Source organism: Nannospalax galili, unplaced genomic scaffold (assembly GCF_000622305.1).
Source record: "Nannospalax galili isolate Female #2095 unplaced genomic scaffold, S.galili_v1.0 scaffold853, whole genome shotgun sequence".
Lineage (NCBI taxonomy): Eukaryota > Metazoa > Chordata > Mammalia > Rodentia > Spalacidae > Nannospalax > Nannospalax galili.
In genome coordinates, this window is record NW_008332825.1 from 573,228 (window position 1) to 593,624 (window position 20,397).

Below are 20,397 nucleotides of genomic sequence, written 5' to 3' on the forward strand. Positions count from 1 at the left end.
AGAGAGGGGGGAAGCGAGGGGGGAGGAAGGGGGAGGGGGGAGGGAGGAAGAGGGAGAGAGAGGGAGGGAGGGGAGAGGGGAAAGGGGAGAGGGAGGGAGGGAAAGAAAAGGTGCCTTGTTGGATGGAACAGCAGGTCTAGTGGATTGGCAATTACTGGCTGAAGACTTATGTTAAATTGATTAGTCTTAAATTGATGTCTGTCTTAGACACTAGGGTGGAGGCAGTGGGGGCAGCCAATTTGCTACCCTTTGCTGGTTCTTGATCAATGCATCCTTCATGGTGAATGCCAACCTTGTGCCCACAGGAACCTGGGTCTTCTAATTGGAGGACAGAGCTAGCCCGAGAGACGTCCCAGAGGGCAGCAGACAGGCACCAGCCCTTGCCTCTGGCCAAAATGTTCTTCTCTTCCAAGAAGTGGTGAGAATAGAGCTGAGAGGAGCCATTCCCACTCTGGCTCATTTCCCATCCCTCCTCCTCCTCCTGCCTTTGGATCTTAGCCAGTGCTGGGCAGACCCAGGACCCCTCTTCTACATAAGGCTACCTGTGCCTTGCCCTGGCTGTATAACTCACATGGGTGGAGACTGTGAGCAGGGCCTCATACCCCTCTTCCCTTGCCCATCTGCAAACTCCAGGAGTGGCAGTGCCCACTCTGGCTGGGAGCAACATGCCAGGCAGACTGACACAATCCTTAGGGTGCTAAATTTCTGTTGAGGAACACGGAGCTGGTGCCACAGCTGAGGTGAGCCTCTAGATGGGGCAGGTGTGGACTCTTGCCTTCATTAATAAATAATAAATTAAATAAATAAATAAATAAATAAATAAATAAATAAATAAGAAGGGACATATAGGTCTCATTCCAGCAGGTAGCCTGCCATACTTCTTTTTTAAAAACATAAGGTTTCATGTAGCCCAGACTGGCCTTGAACTTATCATGAAACCAAAAATGACCTTGAACTTTTGATCCTCCTGCCTACCTCCCAAGTGCTGGGATTGCAAGTATGTGCCATCATGCCTGGTTTCTGCTGTGCTGGGGATAGAACCCAAGGGCTCCATGCATATTAGGCAAGCACGCTACCAAATAAGCCACATACCCAGCTTCTGCTATAGTTCCTGATGGCCGTTTATTTTGGAAGATGGGTAACAGGAATGGCCATCTGAAGCCCCAAACTTTCTATGCTAATCCACCCTCCTTTCAAGGAGCCACAGGCTGTTCCTCTTTCTGTCTTCTGCCAGCCTGAACAGCAACACGATTCTTGGGGGGGCGGGTTTCAGGGACTTTGGGGTACCCAAGGAATATTAAGTAACGGTCTCTTTAAGAATCAAGTGCACTGCTCTCAAAAGTAGAGATGATAAGAAAGTCAACTCAGGAGGGAGAGGCAGGAGGGAAGCTGGCGGGGTGGATTTCAGTAACCCGGAGAAAGATCTGATGTGAGGTGGCCTGGTGCTCTCAGTGCAGGTCCCTGGCTCCCCCGGTGGCTTCAGGTCTTTTGTGGTGATACTGAATGCCGTCCCTCAAGGAGGATGGCTCCTGCTTTTGGGTCTTTTACCTCAGAGAGGCAGCTCCCTGAGCTCTTTGGAAATGGCCCAGCTCCCTGCCCACCCTGGGACTGAAGCCTGGGAAGAGAGAGGGACATGCTGCTTCTATCCTCATTGCTGCCATCAGCCCCACCTGCCCTGAGGAGCCTGGCCAGAATGGAACTCTGCACTCAGGGGTGTGGATGCTGCACCCTGACCTGCTTTCTGCGTGGGGAAGAGATATTGGGGCCATAACCGAGCAGGAGTGATTGGTCCTTCTTCTAGTATCTGCCACTTCTTTGATTGCTTTTTGTGGGGGGACAAAAGAGCCAGTCCAACAATCGGGTAAGCCAGCCTTCAAAAATGAAACAAAGGCCTGGGGCGGTCATTGTCTTGTCCTGTCGGGGCACAGAGGCATTTATAAAGCAAACAGTGGCCTCTGTCCCTGTGGGACATGGGGAGGGACCCCCTTCTGGAAGACAGCAGGGGGCTGGCAGTCAGCGCTCCACCCAGGGCCCTGTTACCATAGATGACACAGGCCTTTGAGATGTGCACAGGGAGACCAGCTGCAGCAGGTACTTACAGGAGGTCCTGAAAGAGAGAGAAAAGGGCTGTCAGTGCTGCTGCTGCCAGAGGTGGTGGTGAGGAGGTCACCTTAGAAACAGCATCCAAGAATTCTCCTTTGGCGAAGGGGTTTCCATCTGGTCTTTGAAGTTCATCTTTTCCTGGCTTACTCGCCAGTGTAAGCCATTTCCCCTTTATTTCATCTCCATATTTTTATTATTGGATGAGAAATGCAGGGGTCTGGACCCCAGACTCAGCCCTGAGAGGGAATATGGTTCCCAACCCTCAGCTTCCTGCCTGTCAAGATGCACTCTTGGGGACCTGCCTACACCTGTGCTCCATGGTGGCACTTAATGTGGGTACAGAGAGGCCACAGTGGACCCTGGAGAGATCAGTCCCTTAGCATGCTTGCCGCCCCTGCAGGCTTTCCCAGGACATGCAATGGAAAACTGGCAGAGGCAACAAGGCAGGGGCCTCTCCCTCCCTCCCCTCCCCGCCTGATGTCTATCAGCCTGGCCTGGTTTCTGTTAGGCACTGAGTCAGGCGTCTTGCCCTCCTGGGTCTGCCGCCTACTGCTGCTTTCCTGACACCCACCTCTGGGCCTCTGGCCCAGCCCTCTCTTTCCACAGACTCCCTCCTTCCCTTCCTCCCCACATCCACTTTCCCTCCTCCTGCACTGGACTTCGGCAGCAGCCCTATCTCATTACTGTCCAAGAATTACAAATTCAAGCACTGCGAGGGTGGGGAGGAGAGGGTAAAAAAGGAAGGTAGTGACATGATGGAGACTCACACTGCATTTCTGCAGTATGGGAGCTGCAGAGCCTCCCATGGCTCCTGTGGTCTCAGCTGGGCCTGTGTGTCCCCCTAGCCCCTGCTGACTTTACCATGTCAGCCCAGGAGCTACTTCTGTGTGCCTTTCATGCTTAGCCAACAAGGCCGCCTGATTCTTCCCTGGATCCTCACAGCCCCAAAGCCACTTCCTTCTCCCCTCCCTCATCTGCCAGTATCATTCTGCCTCCTGGTCCCCATCCAGAAGGAAACAGCCCATCTCACGCTGACCTCTGTCGAGCCATCATGTTCGGGTGAGCAAAATGTTTTCAATTAAAAACAACAACAACAAAATGTCAGGAGGTGTTGTGGCTGACTGGGAAGCCCCAGGCCACATGGCAGGGTTCCAGAACAGGCTGGGGGAAGCAGAGGAGGAGGCATCTGGGAGGCTGAGGGGCAGGGGAATGGCATCTAGGACCTGCAGCTATCTCCCAACAGAGGGCCAGCCCAGGGCAGTCTTTGCCTCCTTGATGGGGACAAATCTTCATGAAAAGAAAGAACACAATTCAGCATCTGGTAATTTTTGGATAATTTGGCCACATGGAAGGCAGCTGTGCTGAGCCTACAAGGTCTGACAGGGCCCTGGCTCCCAGTGCGGCAAGGCTGGGGTTGTCCCCAATGACACACACCAAAGCTCTGGTGGTGGTCCTCCCTGTTGGCAGCGATCTCGGCTGCACAGGTTGTTCAAGTAGGAACTGGCACTCAGCCAGGTACCGAAAAGGCAATTCTCTGGGTGCAGCCAGAGGGATGTAAAGTCCCCCGCAACCCTAGAGGACTTTTGTAACACCACCATGTGGTCCTTGAACCTATCTCTAAGTCTTTCCTAAGGGTTAGGTGCTAGTCTGTGTTTTCCATCACAAAGTAGATTTCATTGCCCCCAATTTTCAAATGAAACAACTGAGGCAGGAAAAGGTTGAGTGACAAGCCTGGTTTGTAACCAGGAGTGCTTCCAACCTATCTTTGTAGTGCTCCTCTCTGTGCCCCTCAGAATGAGGCTACCCTCCTGCAAAGCTGTTTGCAGCTCTGCGTGACTACTCTCTACAGCTCTGAAGGGGAAGCAGGCTTTGTTAAGCTCTCCCAACCTGCCACTTCAGTGGGAAGGGAGTCCCTAGGTGGACGCTGTACCATAGGATGGCGTGATGGTTAATACCAATTTGTCAACTTGACAGGCTCTAGAATCACCTAGGAGACAAACCTCTGGGCTTGTCTTCCAGGAAGTTTCTAGATTGGGTTACGAGGAGGGAAAGATCCATCTTAAATGAGGGCAGTGCAATTCTCTAGGGTGCAATTCTGAACTGGATAAATCAGAGAACTCGAGAGATTAGAGAGATGGCTCAGCTGTTAAGGGAACTTACTGCTCTTCCAGAGAACCAGAGTTCAGTTCCCAGCATCCACATCAGGTGGCTCAAAACCTGTAACTCCAGTTCCAGGAGATCTGATGCCTCTGACCTCCAGGGGCACCTGTCCTCATGGGCACACCACCACTCCCACACACATAATTTAAAACAACAAAAATAGTTTTTTAAAAAAGACAAAGCAAGGTGACCCACCAGCATTAGTCTCTCTGCTTCCTGGCTGCAGACATAACACGACCTGTCACCTCAAGTTCCTCAGCCATGCCTTCCCCACCATGATGACAGTGACCTCACAATGTGAGCCAAAATAAACTTTTCCTTCCTTAAGTTGCTTTTGTCAGGTATTTTCCCACAGCATTGAGAAAAGTAACTAGTCCAGATGGGGATGACGAGATGGCTCAGTGGGTAAAGGCGCTTGCTGCCAAGTCTAACGACCTGAGTTTGACTCCCTCGACCCATACCCCATACGGTAGAAGGAGAGAACTGACACGAATAGATCCAGAGAGTCGATAAACAAGGCTTTGTCCATCACAAACACTTCTCTATGAGTAGGATTGCTATCGTTCTTGTCGATCATTCTGGAAGACAGTGAGGGAATCCAGCTGTTGCCTTCCCACTTCTCATCTCACAGGCCTGCAGCGGGGACTCCTGGATTTCACAGCAGATGCCTCACTGAGTGCTGTGTTCAGTGAACAGTAGATGATCAGATGACAATTTTGCACAGTCTAGAAGCTATCATGTTACACAGCCATGCTCAGTCACGTGGCTCACAATTGACCCATCTTTCTGGTCACTCAGTCAAAGGACAGAGTCACCTCAAAGAACCATCAACTCTGCTTTAGATGGAGACAGACAGTCCCAAGAGGTTGGTGACACCTAAGGGCATGAGTGGGGTGAGGATGTGACCATAGCCTAGCTTCCTGACTCCCCACCCGTGGCCATCCTAACAAAATACACCACCCCTCATGTCTGGGGGAGCCCTGCTGAGCTCCCACCCATACAACTGAGGAAGGAGGAAGCTACCCTGTGTCTGCTGCTGGCCTCGGGGGATGGGGGATTGTGGGGGATCATAGGGGAGCGGAGGGGAGAGTCATGCAGACTGTCCTGACTACCCAGGGAGGATGGGCTGGGCTGCTGCAGTGTTTCCAGAGATGGTCTTCTGCAGATAGCAGGGTGGGAAACTTCTTTGAGACCTTCTTCCTTGTATCTGTCACCGGCCACCTCAGCCTGCACCCGAGGCCCTCCCCTTCTCTGTTCGAGGCAGTCTTGCTCCTCCTACACAGACATGCAGGATTGGGCCCTACAACAAATTCTGAGGGAGCCAGCATTATGGGTGGCCTTTCTTCAATTGCTTTTATACATTCATTAATGCATTTATTCATTCGATAAACATTAAGGAATCACCACTCAGAGGCAATCACTGTATGGGGCTATGGCTATAGAAAGAGGAAGAATGCATAGGCACTGCCCCTTGAGGAAGGAAAACTGTTGTAAGAAACAACAACAACCCGTCCCCCCCCACATTATCCATAGACCTGATGCTAAACTCTGGTGACATAGAGATGAATCGCTTGTTTCCTCCCACTGAGAAATCAGCGTGTCTTATATGAGAAAGTTGGAGAATATCCAAAGATCGGCACAAGTGGAGCGTGAAGACTCAGGGAAGACTGCTGTGGGAGAAGCCATTCATTCACTCATTCATTCATTCATTAAATCATTCAATCAACCAATGTTTACCCAGAGTGCATCAGTACAGTGCTAAGTGACCCATAACATCGCATTAGCCCTTTCTACAGCCTTGGGATGGGAGCGGCAGGATGTCCCCTTCTTACCAATGTGGATCCTGAGCTTTCAACCCTTTTGAAAAAAAATATCATGGTGTCTAAGCTGGGCTGTGTTCACAGCTATTTACTAGAGGCTGAGTGACTTGTTTAAGGTGATCAGTCACTTGAGACAGCCAGTCCCTGTGCTTGACATTTTTTTTAAAAAAAATTAAATTTATTATTTTTATTTTATGTGTATGAGTATATTGCTTGCATGTAGGTGCACCCATGTTGTGCAGTGCCTGAGAAGGTCAGAAGAGGGTATCAGATCCATAGAACTGGAGTTACAGAGGGTTGTTAGCTGCCCTGTGGGTGCTGGGACTTGAAACTGGGTCCTCTGCAAAAGCCATCTCTTACCACTGAGCCATCTCAACATTCTTAACATGTTACTTTTTAGGCTTAATTCCCATGATGCCTGGCTTTGAACCTGGCCTCTCAGGCCCTGAACCCTGTGCTTTACAGCTGTCATCATGAGGTCCTCGAGAACAGAAGGTTCTGCCTGCTCAGCCCCTCTTCAGATTCCATCCTTGTCCTGGGCAGGGTGAGCACAGAGCCACAGGGTAAGAGTTCAAGGCCACCAGAGCCACATTCTGATCCTGGCCTCCCAGCAGCTGGAGTCTAAATCTTGCCCCCTCACTGCCTGATGCTGCTGTCTGCCCATCTCTGCCAGGGCAGATGCTGGGTATCCTGGGCTCTCCAAAGACCTCAGGAAACTGACAGTACTAGTCACAATCTTCCTGCAGAGTGGACATTCTCAACTGAGGAAGGTGGACCATGTATTGAGACCTTTGTGATGATCCCAGCCAGGAATCTGCCACTGATCTGGTAGCTTCAGTGGAATGCTGCTCAACAGGCAACACAGAGCCCCACATCTAAGATACATCCAAGGTCAACTGTCACTAGTACCTTGGATAAGAAACCTCAGGCTGGACACATAGGACCCCATACCACAGCCCCTCCAAGTCACTGCTCCACCTCACCCCTGTGGAGGTCCAGCCCTTATTTGATCTGTGGCCCACCAATGTTTGGGAGCCCATTCTTTTACAGACTTGCCTGTTCTTTCTCCACCCAGGGCCTTATTGGGACCAATAGCAGTTCCCATGCTGAGCCTTTATTCTGGACCAGACATTGGGAAGAACTCTACACATCTTGTTGAACTCACTCTGCCTGACAGTCAGTTCAGTGAAGTTGTTCTGACAGTTGCTATGTGATTATTACTTCCACTCTACAGATGAAGGAAGCTGAGGCCCTGAGAGGTCAGGGTCCCAGAGCTCATGCACAGAGCTGGTGCTCCATCAAGCCCAAGGCTGATACCACCTCAGCTTCACACAGCTTCGATGGAAAAGTCTGGCTTCCAGGACGGTGGGGCCCCACAAGCCTGAAGTAGATGTGCATAAGAGACACCAAAGGCTCAACCTCGGCCTCAAAGAGCCACAAAGGAGGAAGCCAGAGCAGCTTCCAGACGCTTCTAAGGAAAGCTGTCAGTAGCACCATGGCTAGAACAGCCTCATGAAGCAGCAGCAGTGTTTGAGACAGTCTTTGTTAAGAGGTAAACATTAAAGGGAACAGTGGGGCCTCTCTCTCACACAGCCCTGTGGCCAAACCCTGACTGGACAGGGAGGACTGCGCCAGTTTCAGGGTGGGACATCTGGATTTGATGCTTCGGGAATACAATGGGCAAATCATACTTCATGCCTGACACAAACCAAGGCTGTGGATGAAGAGACAAGAGACTCAGAGAAGGGCTGTAGCTTGCGTGGGGTTCACAGCTGATCCTGAACCCTAGTCTAGAACAGCCCAACATTGGCAGAACTCTGAGGGGTGGCAGGAGGCTGTAGAAAACTTGATGGCTGCTTAGAATCTGTGTTTGGTTTTCTGAGAGCTAGCTTGCTCTTCCTAACTTGGTGCTTGGTGACTTTACATAGGCAGCTGAAAACGGGCCATGGTAGCTCACCCTGCAGGAATTGGTAAAAGGGACAGAGCACCCCTACCCTACAAATCAGTTGCTAAACATTTGCAGCACACCCCAGCTTGGATCTGTGCTGTCATCCTTTGTTTCAGTCACAAACCTCTCCAGACATGTCAGGTGAAAGAAAGCACCCCGTCCTGGGAGAATCAGATAGGAGGTAAAATCTCGTCTCTTTCTCTGATCCCCCCTCCTCCTCGAATGAGGTCCTCAGAGCAAAACAGCCACCATCTTCATCAGATCAACTGTCTGCTTGAAAAAGATTAGCACAGCTGAGATGGCAGCCTGATGATGCTCCCTCATAGGAGAGGGTGGGGAGGGACCCTCACCTGAGATTCCTGCAGCTCCCAGCCATTTGTATCCTATACGCCCTAACTGCACCTAGCCTCTGAGTGCTAGAGTACATAGGCTGGAGAAAGATTTGGGAGCTCCATCTATGTGACTAGGGGGAAGCCATCATCCATGATGGGTGAAGACTCTCCAGTATGGCTGCTTTGGGATCACCCATATTCCTGAGCCCAATAAACTGCTTGGTTCCCCAGGGTGATGGAACCATACTTTGGATTCTCTTTGGAACCTTATGAAGAGGTGTTGGACACTGTTTATGTTTCCACAGGGAAAGAATTCTTGAAACACACACGGTCCATTTCTACACTCACAACAGACACTGCTAATAGACTGCAGTTACTGTTCCCCAGTGAGCCTAGGCAAGGTTTCACAATTCTTTCCATTGTCCACCAGCAGGACTGACATGTGAAATGAAGCCTCGAAGTAGAGCATCTTGGGATGGGACATAAACAGGTGACTCATGAGGGCTTTTTTTCTGCCTTCTTAAACCAAGCTGGGTCACAGCCTTGGTGGGCATCAGAGATGGACCAGGTGGCCAGCCTGGGTGCCCTGGGCTCCTCAGTCACAACAGAGGTGAGATTATTTTGAGTTGTAGTCTTTCCTCCTCTCTCCACCCAGCTGTTTAGATTGGCAGAGAGGGGATTGGGGCTGCCACTTAGTGGTGGAGAGCTTGCCTGTCATGCAGGAGGCCCTAGGCTTGTTCCTCAGCATTGCAGAAAGGTTTCATGCTCCCACCGGGGTTTGGAAGCGTTCCCTGTATTATAAACCCCTGCTTGATACCAGCTACACTGTGACAAATGCCATGACAGTCAGGCATTCCCCTAGCTCAAGGTTGAGAGTCACCTCCCTCCCAAGTCCCCTGTCACCCTTGATGTTTTGGAAACTTCTCCCTTGAGCAGAGCTCCTCTGGGGTCTCCTGCCTCAGCCAGGAAGCAGACTCTCCATGGTTCCACACTGCCTTCCTGGAGGTCAGCTGGACCCCAACTTCTGCTCAAGTTAGAGCTGGCTTTGCTGCTGGTGATGCTGACCAGTCTCCCTGCAGCATGTAGTGGGCAATCCCAAGTGACTGAGCTTCTGTCAGGGGCCATGGCCTGGTTGGGCCCATCTGTCCACACACAGCCCTGCTACCTCTTCCAGGCTCCTTTTACCTTTCCGTATTTGTACTGCCAGGACCCACCAGCAGCAGCATTTTACCAGAGAGGTCAAGATGCAGAAGGGAGAGGCTGTTCAACCCCAAGGGCATGCCCAGAGAAGCCCGGTCTCGTCTGTCTCGCCTCAGTTCCCAGCAGCAGTGGGCTTAGCATGGACCTCTGGCCATCAGCCCACATCTTTCCACTGTATTAGAGGTGGCTGAGCGAGGCCCCACCTGGCACCCCTCACTCATGACTGGACTCTGCTAGCAGGTCCTGTAGCCATTGCTGGGTGGCAGTAGGGAAGCAAAGGATCATATCCCTGGTCACACAAATACCCAGTGCCACCCTCCAAGGCCTGGCAGAGGCTGCACACTCAGGACTTGTGTGAACAGCCAGGCCTGGGCCTCCCAAGGGCAGCTTTTTTTTTAAGATTTTAAACATTACATCTTGTGTGTGTGTGTGTGTGTGTGTGTGTGTGTGTGTGTGTGTGTGTACACACGCACATGCATGCCATGTGTGGAAGTCACAGGGCAACTTGCAGCAGGAGTCAGCTCTCTTCTACCATGTAGGTACCAAGGATCGAACTTAGGTTGTCAGGTTTGACAGCAAGCGCCTTTACCCTCTGAACCATGTTGCCAGCCCCAGGATGGGCTTCTTCATGTTTACGTCACACTGATGAATAACCCACCCTGGCTGGCATCTTCCAGAGTCATTTCTTTCATCACTGCCTGTTTTCTTTGGTCCTCACAGTAGTGCAACATCACTACTATCCACACAGAGCAGACAGGAACACTGAGCAGACAGGAACACTGAGGCCCCAAGGAGTCAGGTCTCCAGCCCACAGTCAAGTAGTCAGAACCCAGGCATGCTGTAGCTGCAGAGGGAGGTGTAACCACACAGCCCCCACACAGCAGGGTGAATACCTGATTGCCCCATTTTTCACAAGACACTTTTTCAGCACAGAGAAGCTAAATACTTAGTCCAAGGTCACACAGCTGACAAGCGGCAGAGCCAGCATTTGGAATCCACTAAGCTACATTCTAAAGCTTTCCCTTGTGACTCCTGTGTGTGTTGTTTCAGCTGTAAAAGCTGAAGAAGGCCCATCAAGACTTAGGTGGTAGGCTGAGGGGAAATCTGCAGTAAGTCCTTTCAAGTCCCTTTGAGGACCCTGTGGTGTCATCCCTGGGACACCTTCCCACCAGTATCCCACTGAGTGCAGAATGCTAACTAACCACATCCAGACTTGGAAGAACTAGCACCAAATTCCCCTTGAACTCACAAAGCAGTCTGTTCTGTCATTGATGAGGGGGACAGGGCACAGCTCTACCCAGCTGCCCTCAGTGGCCTGAGGAGTTCTCTAGACTATCAGGGAGCTGACTCAGGCCAAACCTGGATTCCTGATTTTTACTCAGAAAAGAATTTCAGGATTAGCCCGTACAGTGAGGCAGAGTTGGAATTTTTAAAATGTTATTTATTATTATTTTGTGTGTGTTCATGATGAGTGCGTGGGCATGTGTGCTGCAGCACTTTTGTAGGGGGTCAGGGAACAACTTTGTGGAGTCAGTTCTCTCCTTCGACCTCTAGATGTGTTCTGGGGATGGAACTGAGGTCACCAGGCCTTTGTGACAAGTACCTTTTCCCACTAAGCTCTTTTTCAGGCCCAGACTTGGAAATTTTATTAAAAATGTTTAAATATGGGGGCTAGAGAGATCCTCAGTGGTTAAGAGCACTGGCCACTCTTTTGGAGGACCCGGGTTCAGTTCTCAGCATCCACATGGTGGTTAACAACTGTCTGTAGCTCCAGTTGCAGAGGATCAGATGCCTTCTTCTGGCCTCAGCGGGCATTGCATGCTTGTGATGCACTTACATACATGCAGGTAAAACACATACACATAAAATAAAACGAAATAAAAATATATAGGATTAATATAGGGTTAGGGAAAGAAATGCCTAGGAAAAAGACACTTGGAGAGCATAAGTGGGCTTCTCAGAGACAGTCATCTTTCAAGGGTGCTAGTGGTGACTGTGTATAGGATTTAGGAAGCTTTTTAAAAATTTCATTGCTCAAGTTTTCTGAGGACCCCATCCCTCCTCTACCTCTGTTTCTTCCATAACTGAGATTATGGGTTGGCTCTGGAAGTGTCTTAGATGGGATTACAATCTGATAACTTAAAATCAGGAACTCTTAGAGTTGCACAAGGGGTCAGTGTGTGTCCTTTCCCATAAATGGGCTTTCTGGAGAGAATCCTAGAAAACTGCAGTTTGTGGCTGAGAGGGGAGAAGAGCCTAGGGCAATTGTTAATGATGCTTAGATTCTTTGCTTCAACCAGATATCCATGGTAAGGATTTCCACCATGTGGATATTTACCCTTTGTGTCCACCCCCTCCAATCTTCCCTGTTTTTATGTCCTGCCTCAGTTCTTCCCTTTTCTTAGAAACAATAGAATCCAACTCCTGTCCAGAATCACAGGCTTCGGAGCCACACAAGACAATTGTGGCCTTGCTATTTACTAGCTGTGTGACCTTTTGAAAATTTCTTAACCTCTCTGAGTTTCAGTGTTAGCATCTACTTGCTGGATGAAGACAAGCAAATGAAAGAATGCAGGAGAACTGTCTGCCCCATTCCTGCCATACAGTAAGGGTGGATAAACAGCACTGCATGAGCTACTGTGGCTATGAGCAGGACAAAGTGACGTCCAATCCCAGAAGCTCATGACACCCTTCTCTGCCATCTAGCAGGAGAAGGGCACACCTAAACAGCTCTTCCCACATGCGGCCCACCACGCATGATGCTTTACAGGATATTGCCATACGTAGCTCTTAGGAGCCCTATCAGCTGGATGCCGCCAGTAGCTCATTTTAGACAAGAGGATGCTGTGTAATGTATGCTGTGTATGGCAGAGGGGAGGTGCTTCCTGCTGGGGCCACAAGCTGGGGAGGAGCAGGCTGATCCAGTGACCCAGCAGCCGACCACCATGCAAACTGCCTCTTGAGGGGTTCCTGAGAGGAGCAGGCAGGGTCGGGATGCAGTAAGATAAGCAGACAGGATGCACGAGGCTGGGTGAGTCCTGGCTAACAGAAACAACCCGTGTCACCAGCTCAGGATGGTAGGACGCACTGTGCATGTGTTCTTGCTTCCTTGGGCCCCCGACACTTCCAGGCTGGGGTCGGGGGTAAAAGTCCTGAGTGATGGGATCTTGGGTAGGTCTCGCTGGTGCTAGAGATTACAACCGGGTTCTGCAGACTCAGGCCAAGGCCAGGCATTGTTCTAAGGCTGAGCAGTTTCCGGGCACAGCCTCCGGCACAGGGCAGAAGGGCTGATGGCCACACACAGATGGGGACAGCAGGCCTGGGACAGGGGGGATGGGCTGTGTGACCAAGATGAGAATCAATCCAGCTAGGGCTCACCCAGGGGGCTCCTACTCCTCAATTGGTATTTTGATAAGAATCTGAAGTCACAGCATCTCTGAACTTGAATTGTCACCCTTGACTGACTCTCCCAAGAGCAGTAGGAACCTCCCACATGACCTGAAAGATCTTCCCTAAGAGGGTGACTTCCTGCCCCACCCCCTGCCTTACCTCGGGTTCTTCCCAGGAAGTCAGCAGTTGTGTAAGTCCAGGTCCCTTTTCCAAGACCCACAGGAACAGCCAGTTCTCAAGCAAATGTCACAGACAGCATATACACTGCAGCACCACACCACCTCTTCCAGGCAAAGGGCTCTCACTGACAACAACCCCCACGATGTCCAAAGGTTCATGAATCATTGTTCTCTGTGTGCATGTCAATCACATTTTCCACCTTGAATTCTATGCAGGACTATAAGATTTGTGGTGCGCACAGGTCTTTCCTTAGTCATCATTCCAAGGAGAGTTGAGGGAGATTAAGAGATGCATAGGGTGGGGCTATGAGGAGCCAAGCAGGCAGAAGACAGGAACACAAGAGAGTAGGCATGGTGCATGGGATTGGGAGTGGTGAAGCCTGTGGCAAAGTGTGCCTGTGTGCCCAGGATGGACTGACTGCCCCTGCTAACACCTGATCTTGAAAATATCCAAGGAAGTTTAAAGTCAGATCTTATGTGGAAAGTTCTAATTTTTAGATGCTGATGTGAATTCAACAGCATTTAAAAACCACTTTGCAAGCCCCACAGAGATGGTGAGAGAGCTATGTTTGGTCTTTATGATGCTAATTCCCAACACACATTCTCTGGGTGCTTCCCAGCTTGGCCAGTTCCAATCCCACAACCCAGAATTATGGGCCAAGAACAAATGCTCAGCCAATCCATCCAGAACTGGTGAACGAGGATGAAGGGAAGGGCAGTGCACAGGCCCCTGGCTTCCACCTTAACTACAGATCTATGAAGAACAGTGTGGTATTTGAGAGTTAGTTATACCCAAGTGCAATGGTTGGCTCTGCCCCCTTGGGTGCCTTAGCCCCAGGCTTCCCTCCTTCCATCCAGCATGAACCAGGAGCAACAAAAGAAGTTTTGCCAAGTAACTCAGTCCCAAGTCCCAGCATACCAAGGGGCTTGAAGGCTGAGTTTTGCTCGGTTTGGGGGAACAGTGACAGAATGCTCAGTAACCAGTTATCAGAGCGGATTTGGGTAACTTCCTTGTTTTCCAGTATTAGGGATTTTGCTCAGGGGTTGGCATGCTAGGCAAGTGCTCTACCACTGAGCTCTATTCTCAATTCCTGCCCCCTCTCCTCCTCCCTTATAGTCCAGGCTGGTCTCAAACTTGCTATGTAACTGAGGATGAGCTTGAACTTCTGATTCTCCTGCCTCCACCTCCTGAATACTGGGATTATAGGCATGAGCCACCACACCCATCATTTTTGTGTGGTTCTGGCATTCAAATCCCCAAGCCTTGTGCATGCCAGGCAAGCACTCTATCAACTGAGTTACATCCCCGAGGAAAAACTCATTCCTGACTTTGTCTTTTAGTTAATCACATCTCAAGCAGCTGGGTAAAGCAAGCATGAGGCCACGGTCAAGGTGTTTACTTATTACTGTGGTCAGGGAGCTATAAAGAAGACAGCCTCTAGGAACATAGCCTGGCTCCCCTATTTGGGTCCACCCCATGTCAACTGCTTCTTTGCTGAGAGGGTCCCAGCAAACCTTCTCAGCCTCATAGGCCAGGATGCCAGCTACTCTGTGTAACATCCTCTGTGTGCCCAAAGACAGAACCCTCTACATTCCCCATTTCTGATCTTCAGTACTCAACTTCTCAGCAAGTGTTTTTACTTACAGGTGAAACATCCAGACTCCATGGGCTAAGTATCTCATCTACCGAAGAAAGAACGATAGGGTTGAGACTTGCACCTGGTCTCAGGTGACTATCCTCCTTCCAGGCACAGTGCACTGCTTGCAAATGGGAGCTGTCCATTCCTCACAGCCAGGACAGCTGTGCAGTAGCCATGACACTCCAGAAAAGCACTGGCAGGGGTGGGAGGAGCCCTACTGTTCATACCAGCCCACCCTGGGGTAACAAATCCTGAGACACAGTCCACTAGCCCATGTCAGTCCATGGCAGACATAACTAATCTATTTCAGTGTCGTTTCTTGAACTTTGGGCAGACACAACTAATTAATCAGAGCTGGTTCCTGTGAGAAATCTATTTGCCATGTTTGGCCAGGATCTTAGCATAATGGTAAGTGGAAAAGGACTTTGATAACTGAAGGTGTAGAAGCTTCACCCAGGGTCTAGTGGCCAGGAGAGACGGACTGACTATCTTTTGAGCTGAGAGGGGGCTTAGGCCTGTGGGAGGAGAAGGACCAGAGAGAGATGAAAGGATGGAGTTGGGTTCCCCAGGGCACAACAGGCCAAGCGGGTGGGGATTGGACCCGGTGACAGAGCTAGCTGTGTGACCTCCCAAGAACACGTTGGATGTGGAGCACTGTAGTGACCAAGGAGCCAAGTAACTGGGTCCATCTGAGCTGAGAAGATCAGTGATCTTCCTTTAGGGTCTTTCTTTCTTTCTTTCTTTCCTTCTTTCTTTCTCTCTCTCTCTCTTTTGTTTGTTCATTCGTTTTTTAATCTTTAATTATTGGTTTGTTTTCTGACATTTACTTATTGTTAAAATAGCTCTTTAAGGATTAAAGTCATTTTGTGAAATAAAAGCATCATTCTTGATCTCTACCCCCTGCTGGCACACAACTGTTTTCATTTTTTCCTTTCCTCTTGGATACTCACACATACTATGAAACCAGCATGAGTTTCTTTCTCTTTCTACAAAGCGAATACGTCTCCACACGTATGCAGTGCTCGTGATTACCCAGAAGCCCTGCGTGGCAGGGAGGACTCAGGAGTGGATATGTGCACAAGATATGGGGACCACAGTGTCATAGCATCCAGGAGAACAAAGTCTCTCTGGTGGCTTCCCCTCCTTCCAGAGGCCCCTTCCTGGCTTTGTGATTAAGAGAAGATGTTGTTCAGAGGGCATGGGCACCCCAGGGTGGTGGGTTATGGTATCAGGTGTCTGTTCCCATGAAGAGGCTCTGAAAGGCACCTCCCCCTCTGCTCTGCCCAGGCCTCTGCAGCTGGATAGCCCTAGGCAGCTACCACATAGGGTGGAGGTGGGTGTGAGAGGAAGAGGTTGGGTGGTCTCTGCTCACTTTCTGCACAATAAACACAGGCTGAACAGCCTGAACTCTGATGCAGCCCAGCCCCAACTCAACACCAGGACAGCGATGATGAAAATAGGTGGTGTACATCTTGGCCCTAGCCTCATTCACTGGCTAGGAGAAAGGCCTGCCAGATTTGGCCAGCCAGGCTGACGCCCCTCCCTATCCTTCCCTTCTGTCATTTCTATACATTGGGGTGGGTGAGAACAAGCTGCATGCCAAACCAGAGAGGTCTGGGCTAGCTGAGGCTACTGTTGCAGACAGTTGATACCTAGTCTCCCAGTCTCTAAAAGTAGGTGACAGTCTGGATGTCAGCAAATAGGAGTCCCATTAAGTCCCCGGCTAGACAAGCAAGGCTCTCTAAAGTAGCATCTTCCAAATGGGAGTCACTTCTAGAGAGACCCCCAAAGAGTGCCACATTGGGCCTGCTCCATAGAGTAAGGTTTGTGTCCGTGGGGTGGCACTCCCATGTTAGACAGCGTGCATGTGTGTTCCCAGGTTCGTCACGACATCCTTAGGCAATGTAGCAGTAAGCCCACATCTCCCACTAGAGACAAAGCAAGATTGAGAGAGCTCAACTTTCTGAAGCTCTTAGACGCCGCAACTGAGATTCAGACCTAGGTCCCCATGACTCTGATATTGCTGTTTTCGCCTGGCACTACTCTTGGGTTGTATAACTAGAACTCCTACAGGGCTCTAGACACACAGAGTTCATGGACTAGTGCAGATCTGATTCAAGGAAGGTGGGGTTTGTTGGGATTTGTTGACTATCCAAGATCAAAAGATATGAAAACAGAAGAAACAATATCCTCTTCTTGTCATAACAATAAATAAGAATGGAAACTTACCATTGTGAGGGGGAAAAAGGTCCCCATCCGCCTGAGGTTTGCTGTTGTTCTTGAGACAGAGTATAGTCTTGAACTTGCTATGAAGCCAAGGATGACCTTGAACTTCTGATTCCCTCCACCCCCCATCTCTGAAGTGCTGGGATTAGAGGCTTATGCCACCATACCCAGTTTATGCAGTGCCGAGGATCGAACCTAGGGCACTTTGCACACAAGGCAAACACTACAGTGTAGGTAGACATCTGGATTCGCTTTTGTGATAGCCAAGGTCCAAAGGGACCAGCTCCCTCACCTCACCTTACAGAGCCCATTGCACCATTTTATAGCTCAGTTAATAGCTATCTGCTATCACACGTATCATAGTCATTACCTCTCCAGCTAACAGCCCCAGTGGGGACAGTGGTTAACTGCCAATTCACATACTCTCCTGACCTATGGCCTCACTAGGAACCGCTGCTGTGCCAGGAACCAGGGTGTGGGAGGGGCAGGTTCTGGAGGTGCTGAAGTCAGCCAGGCAGCTCACCTGGAGCAAGAAGTCTGTTAGGAGCATTGAGACCCTAGCACATGGAGACCCTGGGGGATGACCACAGCCACCTTCCTGGCCACAGGTTGAGGCATCCTGAGAAGATGGCAGGTGATGTCACCCCTGTCACAAACTGCTGTACATTTGGCTTCTGAAGAAACAGCCCCCCTTGGCTACTAGGGCCAGAAAGTTGTGCAGAATTGGGGTCATTGTGGGGGATGGCTGTGCCAAGATCAAAAGACTTTAAAAAAAATAAGAAAAAGAAATAATAGCCTCTCCTTGTAATAAAGATGAATAAGGATGAAATCTTGCCATTGTGAGGGAAAAATCCTCAGCCTTCCCCAAAGATGGGGCAGGAGGCTCCAGAGCTGGGTCCCAACCACAAGTATCCATGATGGGGTGATAGGGTTGATAGGGACTGAGGCTCTCCAAGGACAGAGATGCTAAGAAGTGGGAAGGGATTCCATGGTAGGGCTCCCTGTCCATCTCTAAAGGGACAAAGGAGGAGCTAGGCCTGCACATGACTTTCCATTGGCTGAGGGTCAGGAGCCTGTTCTCTCTGTGCGCTGTGATGTTAAGACTTTTGAGAATTCAGGTCATTAAAAATTTTAAATTACATTTATTTATGTATTTGTGTGTGTGTGTGTGTGTGTGTGTGTGTGTGTGTGTCCACCTGCACGTGGAGGCTAGAAGACAACTTGCAGGAGTCAATTCTCTCTACCATGTGAGTCCCAGGTATGGAATTCAGGTCATCAGGCTTGGCGACAAGAGCTCTTACTGGATGCACCATTTTGCAGGCCCCTCAAAGCCATTTAAAAAATGGTTCTTAATATTTCTCTTTGGGCCTGGTAAAGTGGTTGAGAAAATTCCATTCACTGGAGCTGGCAGGAAATATGGAGATGAGGTGAAGGTCAGGAGGGAGTGGAGGTGCCCAGGCTCTCTGGGTATAGAGTCTCCCCCAGAAATCCTGTGGGCATGCAGATACAGGAGCAAAAGCTGGCTGGAGGTGCCAGCCTAGGCTGTACAAATGTCCACAGTACCAAATACCTGACTCCAAGAAGATGAGCTACTGCAGGGAAAAAGGAGGGGTGATGGTATGGCCCTCACTTGTCCCTAAGCTGCCCCTCTGGTACAGGCTATTTCTCTAAAGGAGGTGCTTTGCTTTGATTTCATGGGGGTCTGGAGTTGTCCCTTTTCTTTTTAGTCCAATGAAACATCCTGACCCATTTATTTGCCTAGACTGGGTGGGGAAGACCTGCTTTGATGACAGCTGAGGGGACACGGAGTATTAACCATCTGCTCAAGCCTATTAGTTGCTCCCTCTCTCCCTCCCTCCCTCCCTCCCTCCCTCCCTCTCTCCCTTCCTTCCTTACAGTGGTTTACCTTTGAGTTCTGAGCACAGTTTCTGAGAGGGCAGCTGAAGAATCCTGGTACACTAGTTTGGAACCAAATAGATCTGTGCACAAACTTTGGTCATGCATGGGTACCCCAGCTGTGCAGCTCCCTGCAAGTGGCTTCTTATCTCAAGGAACCACAATGGCCTGTGTAGCCCTCACCAGCATCATGCTCTGGAGCAAGAGACCTTGCACTCACTAAGCTCCAGGCCCAGTTCATCTGTCCTATCCCTCCACCCCCACCCCAGTCAGTCTAGGTGGGTCCAGGGTGTCTGAAGCAGGATGACTGTGATTTGTTTCAAGCCTTCAGCTTTCTGTGCTTCATCAGCAACCTCAGCCACACTGCCTTGTGACACTCCTAGGGCTGTTTGGTCCCTCTTCTTGGAAACCTCCATGTCTATTCTGTCCCGCTCCCTAGAATCCCTCAGTCTCAGCTGCTTTGGTGAGTTAGGATTTGAGCAAATGACCAGGACCCCATCTGGTCAGACAACCCCCCCACAGGATCCCAGGCATGCCTGGAAAAGGAAGGAGGGTGGGTGGAGCTGGGGGCAAGAGGGCCACTTCCTGCCTGTGATTCAAGCACAAAGGGTCCCTAGCTATTCTGGGCCAGGGTCCAGTCCTCTGCAGACAAAGGGACCCTTTGCAGCTTCCCACTCCCTTCCAGCCCTAATCCCCTATGAGGACCTTGATGTTGAGACCCTCTTGAACTTTCCTTAGGTTTCTTGGCTGACTTTGTGAAGCCTGACATGCCTTTATAGGTCACAGATAGAGACAAGAAACAGAGTGATTAAAGACCCTCTCCTGATGCCTGGGCAGAGCCCTGTCCCTGCCTCCCAGGGCTCCTGATCCCTCAGCCAGCAAGAGCCTGTCTCCAAAGCTGAGATCCTGCAGAACCTTTACACAGACCTGTTATTTATTGGGAGGCTTAGGGCCAGGACAAGGGCTGGAGGACGAGGCACATCCTTGGCTGTGAGCGGGGAGAAGGGACAAGGCAAGATGAGAAAGGAGAGGGAGAGGGAGAGGGAGAGGGAGAGAGAGAGAGAGAGAGAGAGAGAGAGAGAGAGAGAGAATCATATACAACTGTGTTGGGGACCTGCGTTGTATGTGCTCTCAAGACGTTATGAGGAGACGTCATTTAACAGATGGAAGTTAATAACTGAATGTGTGAGCACTATGGGGTTGTGTTTTGGAGACAGGATGGGCCGGTGCACAATAACAAGAATTGTATATACAGACAGGCTTTTTTTCCCCCTTCTGGGCCTTGGTTTTCTCCTTAGTGCAGTGAAGCCAATAATTCCTTTCTCTTAGGGTCCTGGAAGAACAGGGGCTTAAGCATGGTACCTAGCATCTGCAAGGTGTTCAGTAGATGGTGGCTGTAAGGAATAGGAAAAGGAGGAGGAGAAGGAGAAGGAGGAGGAGGAGGAGGAGGAGGAGGGAGAGGAAGAAGAGGAAGAGATGAAGATGACTTGGGGGTGAGAGGGA

General features: G+C 50.2%; 1 protein-coding gene across 10 annotated transcripts in view; it reads right to left on the bottom strand.

Annotated features, from left to right (window-relative positions):
• Nucleotides 1-20,397, bottom strand: part of Col13a1 (collagen type XIII alpha 1 chain) — a 143,257-nt gene that overhangs the window by 82,548 nt on the left and 40,312 nt on the right. For all 10 annotated transcript variants that reach the window (XM_029560965.1, XM_029560961.1, XM_029560963.1 and 7 more), the window contains exon 3: nt 2,100-2,107. In XM_029560965.1, the coding sequence (XP_029416825.1) occupies nt 2,100-2,107 (8 nt within the window). The remainder of the gene's footprint in view (nt 1-2,099; nt 2,108-20,397) is intronic.